Raw genomic sequence first — 19,820 nt, 5'->3', positions numbered from 1 at the left:
CAGAGAGTGGAAGATGAGTGTTCAGATGGGAGGCAAAAAGATCTATTTTGCAAGGACCCCAGAGTTGATTCAGAAACTGAAATATTCTGGGTTGGATCTGCCAATTACTGGCATCTCTCAGGTGTCTGGTTGCTGCAACAAGCAGGCATAGATGTTTCCATTTTTGGAGCTCACTCTGTTCGGGTGCTACGGCTTCTAAGGCTTTTAATACAGGGTCCAGATTGGAAGATATCATGCCACAGCTGATTGGTCATCAGATTCCACCTTGAAGATGTTCTATCATAAGCTGATTGTTGATGTTGTTTCTAATGTGATTGCTCAGCTTTGACCTAGCATAATCCCAAGCCTCCGGTCCTGACATAGAATCAAACATTTTCCAGGTTACGCAACAAGAATTTTCAATTCTATTAAGGGCACGGAGGCGAGGATTATCCCACACGAGAATGTTGAGTATTGTTATCTAAGAATCAAAGTATTTTTCCCACCCAATATATCATATTATGTACTAATAGTCAAGAGCAATTTATGATTCATATGTTTTTAAATCTTGGTATTTTCAGGATTTTACCATTTGTTTTTTCTTCCTTTAGATGAGAAATCCACCTGATGGATCCTGATTCATTCTGAGAGCTCTGGAAATCTCCCTAATACAAAATCTCCATAATCCAATGCCTCCGGTCCTGACATAGAATCCTCTGCATCCTTTACTTCACCTTTTCACTGAAGAAACTGCATCTGGACCTCCAGGAACTCTACAAAACTGCAACACAGAAGCCAGGACGAATTCTGCAACATTGTAACTTCAGCTCCTGCCAGCAACTGTTACCCAGTCGTGCATCCTCAGAGGGCATCCTGTCTTCAGCCTGCACCAGAAGAGTGAAGAAATCTCCCTAGAAGCAAAGGGATCACTTCCCACTAAAGCAGGTACCCTCTGCAGCAACGACCAATGGCCTGGGTCCCCTCTTCCGGCGAGGTGCCTGGATCCAGCAACACGGATGGTGGACTGAAGTGGTCCCGACTGTCCTTACGTCCAGCTGTCTAACTTTCGTGGAGGTAAGAGCTTGCCTGCCCACGCAAGACAGTACCCCCGGCACCTCGTGATTTGCAGTTGCCAAGGCATGTGTGCAACCTTCCATGAAGTTCTTCGTGCATAGCACAGCTCCGGCACACAGCACTCCCTCCTGTGATACACAGCTTCCTGCAATGTTCTCTGGAGGCATGGGAGCCTTTGTTATACTGCTGCATGGTCCTCTATTTGCACCTCCTTTGTCCTCATCTTGTGGGACTCCTATTCATGCTACCTGGTCTTCTGAGTGTTCTCTGGCCTGCTGAGGGGCCCCTCTGGCTCCCCCTCCTGGGTAGAGTCGGCCTGGTCCTTCTTGGTCGTGAGCAGCGCCATTTTCTGCTAACCGCAAGTTTTGCGTGTGCCAGGGCTTGTTGGCGGAATCCAGTGATGCAAACCAGACTGCAATCATCCATCCGGTTTGGTACATCATCTGCACCAACCAGAAAGCCGCATGCATCTTCTTGGGTGCAGTACTGACTATTGTTTTTCACCGATGGTTCCACTTTTGCACCTTCACCTGGGTTAGCAGGGGCTCCTTTTCTTCCAGGACTCTTCTGTGCTTCTTGGACTTGGTCCCCTTCTTTTACAGGCCTTCAAGTCCAGGAATCCATTGTTGGTGTCTTGCAGTCTTTTCTGGTTCTTGCACAATCTTCTTTCTCGTTTTCTTCTGTGTAGTAGGAAAGGTCCTGTGATTTACTTCTACTCTCCTGGGCTCTGGGGTGGGTTCTAATACTTACCTTTGGTGTTTTCTTACACTCCCAGCACCCCTCTACACACTACACTTGCCTAGGTGGGAAACCAACATTCGCATTCCACTTTCATAGTATATGGTTTGTGTTCTCCCAGGTCTGTTTCTAACTATTGTGATTTTCACTATTTGCACTGTTCCCTAGCTGTTTACTTACCTGTTTTTGGATACTAGTGTATAGATTTTGTATATTACTTACCTCCTAAGGGAGTATAGTTTCTACGGTATATTTTGAAAGTGTGTCATTAAAATAAAGTACCTTTATTTTTGTACCACTGAGTATTTTCTTTCATGTTTGTAAGTTCTGTGTGACTGTAGTGATACTGCCTGAGCTTTGCATGTCTCCTAGTTAGGCCTTGGCTGCTTATCCAAACTACCATTAGAGAGCCCTGGTTTCTAGACACTGACTACATATACTAATATGGGATAACTGGACCTGGTATGAGGTGTAAGTACCTCTGGTACTCACTAAAAACCAGGCCGGCCTCCTACACTACAGCATTGAGGGACCTGGAACGAATCGCTCCATGATTGTTCAAATATGCCACTGTCACCTAGTTGTCAGAGTGCTCCCTCCAGAGAGTGACAAAACTGCTGGAGGGTCCTGACCACATCCATCAATTCCCTCCAATTGGAGGACGTGCGGCTCTCCTGAAAAGACCAGTGCGCCTCAGCGGACTGATCCCCTACGGTAGCCCCCCAAACCAGGGAACTGGCATGCATTGTGAAAATCAAGGGCAGATCCGGTTGCAAGGGAACTCCTCTCAACATATTGTCTTGAACGGACCACCACCGCAAACAGTCTGACCTTGTCAAAGAGACAAAGAGAGTATCAAAGCTGAAGTCAACACAATGCTGGAATTTTGAGTCATTGAGCGCTCTGATGTCCCAGTGTCAGCCAAGTGGTTTTAGTCCCCAAACCTCTTTCCAAGATTGGAAAGAAAGAACGAAAGTTTTGTGGGGAATGACCTGTCTGTGTGGTTCTGGTCAGTGGCCAGTACTTACCTTAACTCAGTGTCTGCTAAATATTATTTTCTTCCATAGGATAACATTGAGAGGAACTCTGAAAACTGCACTGTATTGTTTTTTGAAACTGCAAAGTATTTTATGCTTAAAGGTCTACTTAACTTGGGTTTGAAACATATAAAAAAAAATAAGTGTATGTCTCATCTATTGCGTGTGTGAGTGCAACACATGTTTAGTACTACCCTCTGATAAGCCTTACTGCTCACCCACGATACCACAAAATAGAGCATTAGTCCTTTCTACTTTTGCCTCTGCAAACCAAGTGTGGATCCACTGGACTTTCTGCACAGAGTAATTTATTTCACTGCACTATATAGACAACCAACTTCCTACAAGGTTGGTACTATATCAACTGGAAATATTCAAGCACTGTGTTTCAGGCATTCTCTTCATTCTTCGGCTTCCCTGTTCATTCAGGTTTCTATAGTTAGAAGTAGCCACCATTGCGTGCTTATTTCTTTGTCTGCATTGCAGCCACACAAAGAGGTCTTGTCTTCTTCCATTCAGGAGATCTCATACTCTGGGCTACTTCGGGAAATTAGCCAAGACCTAGGTATTTAATCAATTATGTATTCTTTAGTTGTTTCTCTTGACTGTTCTGTGTGATATTACTCCCCCCAGTGCCAGAACCCCCCTCCTCCCCCCAGAAAGGGAGCTTTATAAAATTTTATTCATTCACCAATTACTCTTTGGGAATGGCAACCCCACATACTTTCCAAAATGAAACACACTGTCCGAAGTGGAATCTAAAAAAAAATAGAACTTTCAGTGAGGTAAAAAGAACACAGAGGACTTAGTGGGGAGATTTTGATGAAAAAATATACATTTTTTCAGTATTTGTAGTATTTGCTCTCATGTACGCAAGACTCTCTCTCATACACACACACACTCTCTCTCTCATACACACAAAAGCACAGGATGTACCAGTCAGACGCACACAGGAAGCCGCTTCAAGGTTCTAGAATTCTATTTGACCATGACCAAGCAAGGCCCTCTGTCACCCCATGTGTGTTACTCTTCCTGGCCAGATAAAACAGTTCTCCAAGGGACAGTGTATGTCTTTTGTGGTTTCATTTAAATAAAAATGTCACGGGGTTCAACAAATGATTACAGCCCCAAGTGCATTCCATTTGAAAGGTTTGTCAGAACAGATTAGACTTTCAAGCGTAGTTCTATTGCTGATTTGGTGAATTTTGATGCTGTTATCAATGAGTAGAGTTTTAAGAGTTTCCATGTTGAGGTGAACATGACAAGGACATGATGGAACCACGAGCTGCCCCTCAGATGAAAGGGTTCATGTGCGACCTGGGAGTGCCCATGGTAATAGCTGGATAGGTCTTAGAAGAATGAGTGAAGGATATTGCACCAAATCCCATTTGAAACTTCGCAGTGTGGATGAGGGAGTGATGATTGACAGTGTTGAAGGGAGATGATCTATGGTATAGTCATCTCCATGCTGCAGTTTAATTTAATGCTGGATTTGTAGTCATGCAGAAGATGCTTAACATATATGTCGTCTTCCAGCTGTGTATATGCTGCTTTCTTGATGATTTTGCTTATGAAGGACCATTGAGTGATGAGCTGGTAATTGTTTTGTCATCGTGGTCTAGTGTTGGCTCAAGAGTGGTAGGATCTGGCCCATCCTGAGATCCTACCATATTTAAGCATGGATCTTGCCTTCTCCCCTTCTGGCTCTGGTTTATTTGAACACCTGAGATCACATAATACTGCATATTATGCATATTGGCTGCCATGTTTCATGTGGATGATTATCAACCTTTTTTGATTTATACAAACAAACTCCCAAAGCATTGGTTTGATTTGGTAAATCTAATGACAATGGCACCCTGGTTGCTGGACAAACTACTAAATAACAACCATTGGCATGCCAATATGCCTTGCCAATAAAAGATCTGTAGCCGTTCTCAATGTTTTTTAGCCATGCAGAAGATGCTTAAGTGGGCAGCGATGGCTGCATCATTTCACTCTTTTCCTTCCGTCTGTTGGAATGGGGGAGATTATTTGGAGGTGGGTGGGAGGGAGATGAAACATGGACATTTAGAAGAAATGGGGATGTGGGCTGGTGAGGGGCTGAAGATGCAGGGACACGGGTGGGATCGAGGTATGGATAAAAGCAAAATGGACAGGAACAGCAAGGAGGGATTAAAGAGTAACAGACAGGGAGGGATTAAAGAGTAACAGACAGGGAGGGATTAAATAAATAGGGCCTGATTTAGAATTTAGCGGGGGGGTTACTCCATCACAAACGTGACGGATATCCCGTCCACTGTATTACAATTCCGTTATAGGTTATGAAATTTGTAATGCAGTGGACAGGATACCCGTCACGTTTATGATGGAGTAACTCCTCTGTCAAACTCTGAACCAGGCCCATAGCACCTGAATCACAGTGTGAGCAGGGGATGGACAGTGCAGGGACACTAATCAAACTAAATTGATCTTTGCTTGATCCAAACTCCACAGAAAGAAACGAAAGTGACTCATGGCAAGCGCTGCCCCATTAGAATACAGTAATGAAGAGTGACAGTCGTGCCAAAGAATGGCAAGCGAAGGGTGGGTTCCAAGCCCATTAATGAACACAGAAGTCTTGCAAGCAAGAGCCCAAGCGCAAGTTCATGGTCAAGCAGGCTCGATTAAAAAACAAGTAATATGTTAAGCACTGCACGTGTCCATCCACAACCACTGGCATTCCAACACTCTCCCATGGAAAACAATGGAGGTAGGACCCTAAGAGAATACCCCTAAGGTAACAATGGTAAATTAAAGTATTTTAAATGGTTAAAATATAAATCCATATAAATGAATGTTGAAAAATTTAAAAAGCGTACATATTTAATATTTAATTATTGAATGTTTTAATACACTAATTTAAATGATAAATGCACATTAAAATATTTATTTTTCTTTTGATGGTTGTCTATTTTGCTGCAAATTTCAGAAAAATAATTCAAATTATTTCCCTAGTTTAATGGAATATGACGTCAAAATACAATTATTTTATGACTTTTAAATGAAAAACATCCCACCATTAAAATGTTTTCATGTATATTAATCATTATTGAGAGTGGTGTAAAGTTAATGTAGAATATTTTACTATCATTAATAAAATGTATTGTTACATTATTCAATACATTATTAAAATATTTTATATACAAAGTAATAAATATGTTCAATGTTTATAACTATATTTACTACAATAATGGATGTTTATTTATATTTATAACTATGTTAAATACTTTAATTTCATTCAACATTATTTCCTATGGGGTTTTATTTTAAGTCCCTCCCTCCATTATTTGCTGGTGGAGGGAGTTGTACGACCAGTTCTTGGCCATGTACTGTGGTGGACTCACTACTGTTGTTTGTTTTTACAAGGTACTTGCACTTGGAGTTTGTGAATACTAAAAAATGTGTAAACTTACTCAGAAGTGTAAAGTTACTTACAAGTGTATGTTATCATTATTAATCTGGGCCTAAATAAGGCCCTAATGATTCCAACACACCATGATATTATATTCATGGTTTCAGCCCAGTTTATTCAGATTTTCTTTTTTGACAACTACACCTTTCTTTCTCAGTGTTGCCAGATTTCATCTCACTGTTCTTGCCTCATTTCTTTCTTCTTTGCAGATCAGTTATGGTGCTCAGGACCCAGTACTCAGTGACAGATTGAGATTTCCATCTTTTTACCGGACCGTCCCAAGCGAGCTCTCCTTCTTCATTGGAGTTGCTCAGCTGTTGAGACATTTCGGGTGGACCTGGGTGGGGATCCTGACAACGGATGATGACAGCGGGGAGCTAGCGCTGCAAGAACTGAGAGAGGTGATTGGCCAGGTCGGAGGCTGCATCGACTTTTTCCATATGATTCCCCCTTACCTCTCTAGCGCTGACCCCCTGGACCTGGGTAGAGTCATAGAGACTGTGAGGACATCAACGGCACAGGTCATCATTCTCTACTGCAGTTCACTAAACGCTGTTCATTATTTCACCCGCACTGAATGGGAAACACTGCCCCCTAAAACCTGGATTTTGTCATTGGCTATATCTAATTTTTTTGAGTATAAATTTATGATAAATTTATTTCATGGAAGTCTGGCATTTTTAATCCAAAAAGAAGAAATTAAGGGATTTAAAGATTTTCTCCATGATGTTACCCCATCAAAGTTTCCAAGTGATACAGCTCTGAAAAATCTATGGGAGATGAATTTTCGGTGTCTTCTAATGGATAAAAAAAATATCAATGAGACAGACATTCCATCTGATGTTTATTGTTCAGGAAAAGAGACATTTGAAATGTTGCAAGGATATCAGAACATCAACTATAGTCAGATAAATTCGATTCATACTGCTGCCTACTTATTGACACACGCGTTACATAACATGTATTCATCTGATCCCAGACCAGGATCAGGAGGTGCTGCTTGGAGCTTAATGAAGGAACAAAAGCCGTGGAAGGTAAAAATGCATCACATGCAAAATGGAGACAGAGATGCGACTCCTATCCTTTTAGTCTCACGTTAGCCAAGACCCTTTGAATATAGTACAATTACATATGTAATATACAAATAGTTCTCTTCATCTATTGGTACGTTGTTGTGTCTTTCACATTTGTATTCTGACCACTACAGCATGGGGTAGTGGGCCAGCCCAGTTTACCCATTGGTTAACTTCACTGTGAGTGGTGGCATCTTGCCCTCTCAAGAGGAGCACATCTGCACACAAAATAGCTCTCGCTATGCTAGTGATCACAATAGCAGTGTGTGCTTTTTGAGCAGCAGATTAGTGAATTTACTGAAGCATAGCTGCCAAGTTTTCAGATAACTTATGTGTGTCATTTGCATGGTTTCAAGGCACTTATAAGTGACATTCGACTGCTGAATGTGTCACACAAAGGGCCAGATGTCCATAGATTTGGGTTTACAATTTCCTAATTGCAAAAGTTTGTGATTCGCAATTAGGAAATCATAAACATTCATGTACCAATGTGTCTTTGACAACCCAGTGGGTTGCAAATTTACATACCTCATTAATATTCATGAGGTAAGTCTAACTTTGCAACCCATTGTGAATAGCAAGAATCACAGGGATGGTGACTTGCTGAGATCAGCAGCCCACCATGTGTGTGATTGCTTTTTCAATACAGCATTTTTTTTAAATACAGCCCATTTTCCTCAAATGAAAACAGGATGCATTTCATAAAGAAAACAGAAAATTTATATTTTCATTTTTTAAGAGCAGGTAGTGGTCCTGCCTGCTCTTAAAAATGTTTACACCCACATTCTTAAAGGGGTTCTTTGGGACCCCTTTCCAATTGTGAATGGATTACCATCTCCTTTAAGAAGTCGATAAAATTAGAATATTTTGCAACTTCATTTAAGTTGCAAAACATTCACACATACCAATGCAATTCAGCGTTAGGAAGGGACGCCCTAAACACTTCCCTTCCTAATATTGAATCGCAAAAGCAAGTGCAAATCGGTAACAAGTTATTGTGCCACATTTTGCCTTCTGTACATTGGAAAAATAATTTTTCCTTGTGAGAAAAATACTTTCTACATCTGGCCCCTAGAGTGACACTTTCTCATGAGTAAAACCAAGCAATGAATTCCATAGAAAAAGATAAGTATGAGATATTACACTCTTTTAGGTAATGAGGTCTAAAATGATCTTGAAAGTGCTGGAAAATCCTAACCTAACCTACTGCCCTATTTTAAAATAATGAGTTGCATGTTCATAGTGCTTTCAGTTGCAAGCTGGTATCTCATTGCAATATAAATACGCAAATCTTATTTCCCACTCCACCAACCAGGTTTAAATTCTGGTTCTCTCTGATTGCACACACATCCACCCCTGCGGAGATCGCAGGTTTCTACCGCAAAAGAGTCCATTAATCTAACTCAAGGTGACAGCGAGCTGGTAAATTCTAATATCTGAATATATGTAGATTCACTCCCCCAGTGGTGGGTCAAGCTAGATCCCTCCAGTTTTCCACTGTTGGAGGTGTAACAGAGTAGTGTGTCATACATATAGACTCATATGGGGGAACGTTTTAATGATGTGTGATGAGCTAGGTGACCAAGTTTCAGGGCTATTAAGGGTCTCTCTCCTTGGAGGTTCCTCAGATTGAAGCTTGCAAGACTCCAGCAGGATTCCTCTGCAACCTTCACTTTGACTTCTGACCAAAGAAACTGTTTCCAGACTCTCAAGGACCCGACAAGCTGCAACAAGGAAGCAAGACTCTGCCTGCAACATTTTATCTACGGCTCCTGCCAGCAACTACATTTCCCTGGTTGTGCATCCTCTCAAGAAAGCTTGTGATCAGCCTGCACAGGAAAGAAGAAGGAATCTGCCTTTGAGTGAAGGAGTCACTCTCCTGCACCTGCAGCACCAACTGCAACCACAACTGGGTGCGTGGATCCCCTCTCCTGCTGAGCTGCTGGATCCTGCAACACAGGTAGTGGACTGAAGTGGTCCTTACGGTTCTCTCATCCAACTGTCCAACTTTGGTGAAGGAAAGCCCTTGCCTTCCTAGCTTGGGCAGTACCTGTGTCCTTCGTCATTTGCAGCTGCCAATGCTTGTTGACATCCTCCCCAAGGGATCTTCAGGTATCTTGAAGTTCCAGCCAGCAGCACTCTTTCCAGTGTTGCACAGCTTCCTGAGTGGTTCTTCTGCGGCGTTGGATCCCTTTTTGTAGTGCTGCGTCGACTTCTGTGTCCCTGTCCTGTGGGACTCCTGTGGTTGCTGCCTCTGCTTCTTTGGGCTCTCTTTGTCGCTGGGGGTCCTGTGAGAAAGTAGCCTCTTTCTAGCCTTGTTACCCCCACTTTGGGCCTGTTTGTGAGTGTATGTCAGGGTGTTTTCACTGTCTCACTGGTATCCTGCTTGCCAGGGCCCAGTGCTCATAGTGAAAACCCTATGTTTTCAGTATGTTTGTTATGTGTCACTGGGACCCTGCTAGTCAGGACCCCAGTGCTCATAAGTTTGTGGCCTATATGTATGTGTTCCCTGTGTGGTGCCTAACTGTCTCACTGAGGCTCTGCTAACCAGAACCTCAGTGGTTATGCTCTCTCATTTCTTTCAAATTGTCACTGACAGGCTAGTGACCAATTTTTCCAATTTACATTGGCTTACTGGAACACCCTTATAATTCCCTAGTATATGGTACTGAGGTACCCAGGGTATTGGGGTTCCAGGAGATCCCTATGGGCAGCAGCATTTCTTTTGCCACCCATAGGGAGCTCTGACAATTCTTACACAGGCCTGCCACTGCAGCCTGAGTGAAATAACGCACACGTTATTTCACAGCCATTTTACACTGCACTTAAGTAACTTATAAGTCACCTATATGTCTAACCTTTACCTGGTAAAGGTTAGGTGCAAAGTTACTTAGTGTGAGGGCACCCTGGCACTAGCCAAGGTGCCCCCACATTGTTCAGGGCCAATTCTGCTGCCAACCCCTCAGACAGGCAGCTGCCCTCCTGGGGTCCAGCCAGGCCTGGCCCAGGATGGCAGAACAAAGGACTTCCTCTGAGAGTGTTACACCCTCTCCCTTTGGAAAATGGTGTGAAGGCAGGGGAGGAGTAGCCTCCCCCAGCCTCTGGAAATGCTTTTTTGGGCACAGATGTGCCGAATTCTGCATAAGCCAGTCTACACCGCTTCAGGGGACCCCTTAGCCATGCTCTGGCGTGAAACTGGACAAAGGAAAGTGGAGTGACCACTCCCCTGACCTGCACCTCCCCTGGGAGGTGTCCAGAGCTCCTCCAGTGTGCTCCAGACCTCTGCCATCTTGGAAACAGAGGTGCTGCTGGCACACTGGACTGCTCTGAGTGGCCAGTGCCACCAGGTGACGTCAGAGACTCCTTGTGATAGGCTCCTTCAGGTGTTGCTAGCCTATCCTCTCTCCTAGGTAGCCAAACCCTCTTTTCTGGCTATTTAGGGTCTCTGTCTCTGGGGAAACTTTAGATAACGAATGCAAGAGCTCATCCGAGTTCCTCTGCATCTCTCTCTTCACCTTCTGCCAAGGAATCGACTGCTGACCGCGCTGGAAGCCTGCAACACTGCAACAAAGTAGCAAAGACGACTACTGCAACTCTGTAACGCTGATCCTGCCGCCTTCTCGACTGTTTTCCTGGTGGTGCATGCTGTGGGGGTAGTCTGCCTCCTCTCTGCACTAGAAGCTCCGAAGAAATCTCCCGTGGGTCGACGGAATCTTCCCCCTGCAACCGCAGGCACCAAAAAGCTGCATTACCGGTCCCTTGGGTCTCCTCTCAGCACGACGAGCGAGGTCCCTTGAATCCAGCAACTCTGTCCAAGTGACTCCCACAGTCCAGTGACTCTTCAGTCCAAGTTTGGTGGAGGTAAGTCCTTGCCTCACCTCGCTAGACTGCATTGCTGGGAACCCCGACTTTTGTAGCTACTCCGGCCCCTGTGCACTTCCAGCGGAAATCCTTTGTGCACAGTCCAGCCTGGGTCCACAGCACTCTAACCTGCATTGCACGACTTTCTAAGTTGGTCTCCGGCGACGTGGGACTCCTTTGTGCGACTTCGGGTGAGCACTGTTTCACGCATCTTCGTAGTGCCTGTTTCTGGCACTTTTCCGGATGCTACCTGCTGCTAAGAGGGCTCCTTGTCTTGCTCGACGTTCCCTCTACCTCCTGGTCCAATTTGCGACCTCCTGGTCCCTCCTGGGCTGCAGTAGCGTCCAAAAACGCTAACCGCAGGATTTGCAGCTAGCAAGGCTTGTTGGCATTCTTTCGGTGGGAAAATACTTCTGCACGACTCTCCAAGGTGAGAGGGATCCGTCCTCCAAAGGGGAAGTCTCTAGCCCTTTGCGTTCCTGCAGAAACTGCCGCTTCCTCAGTCCAGTCGAAGCTTCTTTGCACCCGCAGCTGGCATTTCCTGGGCATCTGCCCATCTCTGACTTGCTTGTGACTTTTGGACTTGGTCCCCTTGTTCCACAGGTACCCCAGATTGGAAATCCAGCGTTGTTGCATTGTTGGTTTGTGTCTTTCCTGCATTATTCCTCTAACACGACTTCTTTGTCCTTAGGGGAACTTTAGTGCACTTTGCACTCACTTTTCAGGGTCTTGGGGAGGGCTAATTTTCTAACTCTCACTATTTTCTAATAGTCCCAGCGACCCTCTACAAGGTCACATAGGTTTGGGGTCCATTCGTGGTTCGCATTCCACTTTTGGAGTATATGGTTTGTGTTGCCCCTATCCCTATGTGTCTCCATTGCATCCTATTGTAACTATACATTGTTTGCACTGTTTTCTAAGACTATACTGCATATTTTTGCTATTGTGTATATATATCTTGTGTATATTTCCTATCCTCTCACTGAAGGTACACTCTGAGATACTTTGGCATATTGTCATAAAAATAAAGTACCTTTATTTTTAGTATAACTGTGTATTGTGTTTTCTTATGATATTGTGCATATGACACTAAGTGGTACTGTAGTAGCTTCACACGTCTCCTAGTTCAGCCTAAGCTGCTCTGCTAAGCTACCATTATCTATCAGCCTAAGCTGCTAGACACCCTATACACTAATAAGGGATAACTGGGCCTGGTGCAAGGTGCAAGTACTCCTAGGTACTCACTACAAGCCAGTCCAGCCTCCTACAGGTCCCCTTTGACTCCCCCTCCTGGGTAGACTCCTCCTGAGCCTTCCTTGTCCCTGGGAGCATCACTTTCTGTCAACTGTGAGTTTTCCATGTACCAAGGCCTGTTGGTGGAATCCAACGACGCAAACCCAGCTGCAATTCTCCTTCCGGCGTGGAACATCACCTGTATATTCCAGGAACTCGAGTCCCTCTTCTGGGGTGCAGGACTGACTCTCCTTCATCACCGTCAACACATATCTTGCTCCTGCTCTTCTTGGACTCTGCTGTGCTTGCTGGACATGCTCCCCTTCTTCCACAAGTCCTCTTGTCCAGGAATCCACTGTTGGTGTCTTGCAGTCTCTTCTGGGTTTTGCATTATTCTTCTTTTCCTCCGAGTGGGTGTTCTGGGGAAACTTCAGTGACTTACTCCTGCTTTCCTGGTCACTGGGGGGTGTTGTGGTACTTACCTTTGGGCTTTCCTAGCACTCCCAGCTCCCCCTCTACACACTCCAGTTACCTATGAGGGGGACTGACTTTCGCATTCTATTTTTTTAGGATATGGTTTCTGTTCCCCCTAGGGCCATTATTCTCTATTATGGTTTCACTATATTGCGCTGTTTTCTAACTATTGTATGCCTATTTCTGCATACTAGTGCACATAATTTATGTATTACTCACATTCTAAGGGATTGGCATTTTTGGTATTTGTGTCACCAAAATAAAGTATCTTTATTTTTGTAACATTGAGTGTATTCTTTCATGTGTGTAAGTACTGTGTGTGACTACAGTGGTATTGTATGAGCTTTTCATGTCTCCTAGATAAGCCTTGGCTGTTCATCCACAGCTACCTCTAGAAAGCCTGGCTTCTAGACACTGACTACACTATACTAATAATGGGATATATGGACCTGGTACAAGGTGTTAATACCATAGGTACCCACTACACACCAGGCCGGCCTCCTACATCAGGGAACACATTGATATAGCAGGAAAGCAGATAAGGCAACAAAGGGGCAGGAGAGACCATAATCAGGAAAGGAAACAAAGCAACAAAAATGTAGGGATATAGGGGGTCATTCTGACCTCGGCGGTAGAAGGCCCTTACCGCCGGTCAGAAGACCGCCATAACACCGCCGCGGCCGCGGTTAACCGCCACGGTCATTCTGACCCACAACGGCCAAACCTCCAAAAATCCGTCCTCCACTGCAGCCCGCCACATCAGCGGGCAGCGAGAAACTGGAGATGACCAAACCTCCACCGTCACGGCAACAGAAATACGCCCATGCCATTACGACCCATGAATCCACACGGCGGTCATTCAAACGCGGTATTCCATTGGCGCTACACACCGCCGCGGTCAGAATACACACACAGCACCAAAACACAGCCACATTGGACAATTTGAAATACACACACCTGATACACATACACACACCACTCCCACACAATCAACCAACTATAAAACACACACCCACATCACCCACAAACCCCTGCGACCATAATTACTGAGAGAAGGAGAGAGAGACACAGCAGACAATCCATAGCAAGACACACTGAGGCACACTACACCATCACACACACCACATAGTAGCACAAAGCACCACTCACCAACATACTTATCATCACATACACCACCCCACACCTCACCCACACCACCCCATGGCACCCCAAAGGCACCCACGCTTTTCGGACCAAGAACTCCGGGTCATGGTGGAGGAAATCCTAAGAGTGGAACCCCAGCTCTTCGGCTCGCAGGTGCAGCACACCAGTATAGCTAGGAAGGCGGAGCTATGGCAGCGGATCGTGGACAGGGTCAACGCGGTGGGACAGCATCCCAGGAATAGGGAGGACATCCGCAAAAGATGGAACGACCTACGGGGGAAGGTCCGATCGATGGTCTCCAGGCACAACATCGCGGTCCAGAAGACTGGCGACGGACCCCCACCCACCCCTCCCGAATTCACATCGTGGGAGCAAGACGTCTTGAACATCCTGCATCCTCAGGGCCTCGCAGGAGTAGCCGGAGGAATGGACTCTGGTAAGTCCAATCTCAACTACTATATCCCCCCCACCCCACCAGCATGCCAACCCACACCCCCACCCTCACCCCCAACCCCCCAGCACACATCCTCCCTGACAATGTCTCACCAGCACAACCCACCCATCCCAACACCAACTCCTGCATGCCAACATAAATCATGGGCACCCATCACCTAAGCATGACCACTGCACTAACCCCCCCCCACTAACTACCCTCACAACACCTCCCTCAAGGGAATGCCTGCACTGGGGGACAAGGGCACCCATAACACGCACGCTATTGCACACACAGAAACAATAACCAAACTCTCTTACCCCATGCAGGACCCGAACGACAACACACCAGCCAGGAGGGTCCAGAAGTGTCCATCCCACCACCGGAACAGGCCCACACTGAGGATAGCAGCTCTGTCGACAGTGAACCTGATGACCAGCCCGGACCATCGGGGACCTCTGGGCAGTCGGTTCCCCTCAGGCAGCCACAGGCCACACCAGACCCGACCCCCTCTGCCAACACCAGCACAGCTCCCACCCAGCGGGCCCATGCCTCTGTCTCTAGGACAGCTCAATCAGCGGTGTGTCTGCCACTACAGGGCAACCAGGCTAACCCAACACCCCAACAACAACAGGGACCTGGGGGCAGTGGTAGCGGGCACACCGTCCAGGGGACAGAGGCCGGGGGAAACCGGGCAGCTCGGAGGGCTGCTGTGCAACAGGGGGGGGAGGAGAGGCCCAGGGAACCCACTCTCCAAGAGGCCCTCACCACCCTCATGGGGGCATACCACCACTCCCAAGAAACGATGGCGACGGTACTGGCCAGGTTCACTGAGATCCAGGCACAGCAGGAGGAACGCTACATGGGGTTCAGGGAGGAGCTGAGAATCATCGGGACCGCAATGGGGACCATCGTCCTGGCCCTCCACAGTATAGAGGATGCGTTGCGGGACCATGGTGCACCACACAGGGCCCCTGTCACTAGCCCGGACCAGGAACAGCCTACCACCTCCGCCGGCGCTAGTGGACAGGAGGTCCCAACACCTCGACAGCCCCCCAGAACCCCACCTCCTGCTGAAGAACAACCACCCCGTAAGAGGAGCCTGAGACCAAAAAAAAAGACAGGGTAGGATGTCAAGACCCCCGCCAGCAGGACATACCCCCTCAAGTCTTCCCACTGTCCCACGTTGCCACCCTGTCCAACCATGAACTGCCTATGCTCCATCCTTCCACAGGCAAAAGGACAATGCACCTGTGAGACTGAGAACTGGACTCTGCCATGGATATTCCTCCACCCCCACCCATCACCCTTAGAATCACATGTACCGATATCTAGCACTGTAAATAAATCACATTTTGCACACAAATCTGTTTTGAGTCAAGCTGTATTATTAACAAATGTATTACATATTACTGTTCAATTTCTGTTCTGTCAATTAGTCATGACAACATACCAATGTCAATACGCTGTATTTAATGGGCGAACCAAGCAGAAGTCAGGTACTGAGTCAGACAGCACTGAGAAGGGAAGGGAAAGGCAAAAATTAATGAAAAACATCTGTGGGGAACTACAGAAAGTACAGATGCAGGAGGCTATAAGCAATTGTGAAATGGCGTGGGTGATTCTTACCTGTGTGTTACTGGAAATACTGTTGTATCACTCTGTCCCTATTGTCTGTGTCGTCCTCAGAGTCTTCCTCCTCTTCACTCTCCACAGGCTCCACGGCTTCTACAACACCACCATCTGGACCATCCTCCTGCAGGAAAGGCACCTGACGTCGCAAAGCCAGGTTGTGGAGCATACAGCACGCCACGATGATATGGCACACCTTCTTTGGTGAGTACATTAGGGATCCACCTGTCATATGCAGGCACCTAAACCTGGCCTTCAGGAGCCCAAAGGTTCGCTCAATCACCCTCCTAGTACGCCCATGGGCCTCATTGTACCGTTCCTCTGCCCTGGTCCTGGGATTCCTCACTGGGGTCAATAGCCACGGCAGGTTGGGGTAACCAGAGTCACCTATTAGCCACACACGCTGTCTCTGTAGCTGTTCCATCACATAGGGAATGCTGCTATTTCGCATAACATACGCGTCATGCACTGACCCTGGGAACTTGGCATTTACATGGGAGATGTACTGGTCAGCCAAACAGACCACCTGGATATTCATTGAATGGTAATTCTTCCTGTTCCTGTACACCTGTTCATCGTCATTTGGGGGGACTAAAGCCACATGGGTCCCATCAATTGCACCAATGATGTTGGGGATGTGTCCAAGGGCATAGAAATCAGCTTTCACTGTAGGCAAATCACCCTCCTCTGGGAAAATGATGTAGCTCCGCATGAGTTTCATCAGGGCAGACAACACTCTGGATAAGATCTTGGAAAACATAGGCTGAGACATCCCAGATGACATGGCCACTGTTGTCTGGAATGAGCCAGTTGCAAAGAAATGGAGGACAGACAGAACCTGCACTAGAGGGGGAATTCCTGTGGGTTGGCGGATGGGGGACATCAGGGATGGCTCCAGCTGGGCACACAGTTCATGGATGGAGGCTCGGTCAAGTCGGTATCGTAGTATTATGTTGCGTTCTTCCATTCTGGACAGGTCCACCAGCGGCCGGTACACGCGAGGATTCCTCCTTCTCATCGCTAGTCCCAGCGGACGGTGCCTAGGAAGGAGAATATGGAGTACAGAGTCAATCCACTCACAGGTACGTACAACACAGCTTGCACAGTACAGGTAAATGTATGGTTTGATATGTTTGTATGTGTGCCATTGCAAGGCCTAGGCCTGTGTGACGCATTAGAAATTAAGCCATGTGGGCCCTTGAAATGGCCGATGCCTGACCTGTGAAGTGGGACAATGGGATGTGAGGTCACTGCGCTGGCGGGGCACACCGTGGCGGTAGGCGGTCGAAGACCGCTCTGCGAAGACGCATTGGTTAACATTGAAGCCTATGGGTTTCAGGAGCCAATGATGATGTGCGCCGGCGGTCGCGGGACGCACCGCCGCGGTACGCACCGCCGCGGGTGTGACCGCCATTTTCTATCTGCTCAATCATTCGAGACCTGATCATCCACAGGAGAGGACCTATACTGCAAGTGCTGCTGTGAACTCGGTCTGGAAGTGACAATGGCTGCTGCTACTGGTGAAAGGGCCCCCGCCTTCAGTTCAGAAGAGTTGGAGAAGCTCGTGGACGGGGTCCTCCCCCAGTATGCGCTACTCTACGGTCCTCCAGACCAACAGGTGAGTACACTCAGTGCACATTGAATGGGTTATGCCTGTGTGGAGGGGGGGGGATGTAAGTTGGTGGGGTGTGGAGGGAATGAGGAGTGCAACGCACGACAGATGAGAGAATGGGAACCATGACAAGGTTGGGGAGGGGGGGGCATGTACTCCAAACATGCAGATATGTGACGGTTTCTCTTTCCCACCCTGTACATGTCAAACAGGTGAGCGCCCACCAGAAAATCGATATTTGGCGTGCCATCGCCAAGGAAGTCCGGAACTTGGGGGTCTACAACAGACGGGGCACCCACTGCCACAAGAGGTGGGAGGACATCCGCCGCGGAACGAGGAAGACCGCAGAAACACTGCTGGGGATGGCCTCCCGACCTAGGAGGGGTGCCAGTCGCACCATGACCCCCCTGATGTCCCGGATCCTGGCGGTGGCCTACCCTAATTTGGATGGGCGCTTGAGGACAGCACAGCAGACACAAGGGGGTGAGTATCCGCACATTCTCCTATCTGTATGCGCATTGGAGGCGTCTGGCTGGGGGAGGAGGGCTGTGGGTGACATTAGGCCAGGGCGCTCTCTGTAGTGTAGTCCGCTCCCTTAGGCATGGCCCTGTGCCCCCGCCCCCCACCTCTGTAGGGTGCCAAGTGCAGCTACCCATGCTCCAGCATCACACATGTGCGCGTGTGTTGTCCCTAGACCTGTTTGCCTAGTCAGAAGTACTGAGTAGTGTACCCCAAGTTCGCGACTTAGTGCACGAGGCACCTATGTCTGTCCTCTCCGCAAAGGGTATTGCTAAGGCATGCACTCAACTTTGTTTCATTTCTCCCCCCACCCTAAATCTTTGTCTTCTTGTGTTTTAGCATCATCAGGCGGAGGAGATTTGGCGTCGGAGCAGGAGGGAGCTGCAGGTCACCAGGCCCTGGTGGGCACTGACACAGACACCGAGGGCACCAGTGATCCGGAGGGCGAGGGGAGCACCACAACGGGGGCCGGTGGAGACACCAGCGACACGGACACGTCCTCGTTTGGGAGCTCCCTAGCGGTGGCGGCACCATCTGTGCCCCCCGCAACAACAGGTACAGCCGCCACCCAGCGCACCAGCACCGCCCTCCCAGCAGCCCCTCAGTCTTCGCTCCGTGGCCGCTCGGCCAGGAAGGCGCGCGTCTCCTTCGCCCCAGGCACCTCAGCCCCTGCCTCTGTTACCCCTGCTGCCCTCAGTGTGGAGCTCATTGACCTGGTGAGGACGGTCATTGTTGGGCAGACTACCCTTCTGAATGCCATCCAGGGGGTGGAAAGGGAGGTGCATCGGAGCAATGCCTACCTGGAGGGCATTCATTCGGGTCAGGCTGCCCATCAACAAGCGTTCACTGCTCTGGCCTCAGCACTGACGGCAGCCATTGTCCCTGTCTCCAGTCTCCCTCTTCTATCTGCCTCCACCCTTTCTCTGTCTCCTGTACCTCAACCTATCCCATCCACACCATCAGACCAGCCTGCACACACCTCAACACCCAAGGCCAGCTCATCCAAACATAAGCACCACAGAAAACACAAGCATTCACCCAAGCAACACACAGATGCAGACATATCAACAGTCACTACCACCTCTGTGTCCCCGTCCTCCTCGTCTCCCTCCTCCCTCCCTGTGACGTCTACACTCACACCTGCATGCACCCCAACATCAGCCAGTTCTTCCACCACCAGCAAACCCTCCACTACAGTCCGCACACCTGCAGTCACCACCCCCACTGGCATTTACACGTCCCCTGTGTCCTCTCCCACTGTGTCTGTCACCCCCTCTTCCAAGACACATAAACGCAGGGAGACACCCAAACAACAGCCAACCACCTCACCACAGCCTACGTCCTAGTCACCTGCACCCAAGGACAGCACACCTGGCTCTCATACAACCACATCCTCTTCCTCCAATTCTCTCACCACTACTCCTACCCCTTACCTTGGTCCCAAGAAAAATTACCTCTCCAGTTTTGACCTCTTTCCCTCCCCCGACCCACCCCCTCCAACTGGGAAAAGTCCCAAGGGCACCTCAGCCACCACCAGCCCAACTTCTACAGTGCAAGT

The 19,820-nt window shown here is 47.8% G+C and overlaps 1 protein-coding gene across 1 annotated transcript in view; it reads left to right on the top strand.

The window, feature by feature from the left end:
• LOC138279491 (vomeronasal type-2 receptor 26-like) overlaps nt 1-19,820 on the top strand; it is a 139,825-nt gene that overhangs the window by 59,607 nt on the left and 60,398 nt on the right. The window contains exon 3 of the mRNA XM_069219407.1: nt 6,492-7,316. Coding sequence (XP_069075508.1) covers nt 6,492-7,316 — 825 coding nt within the window. The remainder of the gene's footprint in view (nt 1-6,491; nt 7,317-19,820) is intronic.

The sequence above is a fragment of the Pleurodeles waltl genome, chromosome 2_2, assembly GCF_031143425.1.
Source record: "Pleurodeles waltl isolate 20211129_DDA chromosome 2_2, aPleWal1.hap1.20221129, whole genome shotgun sequence".
NCBI classification, from domain to species: Eukaryota; Metazoa; Chordata; class Amphibia; order Caudata; family Salamandridae; genus Pleurodeles; species Pleurodeles waltl.
The sequence above is the reverse complement of the archived record's forward strand: the minus strand, read 5'-3'. Positions and strand labels throughout refer to the sequence as shown.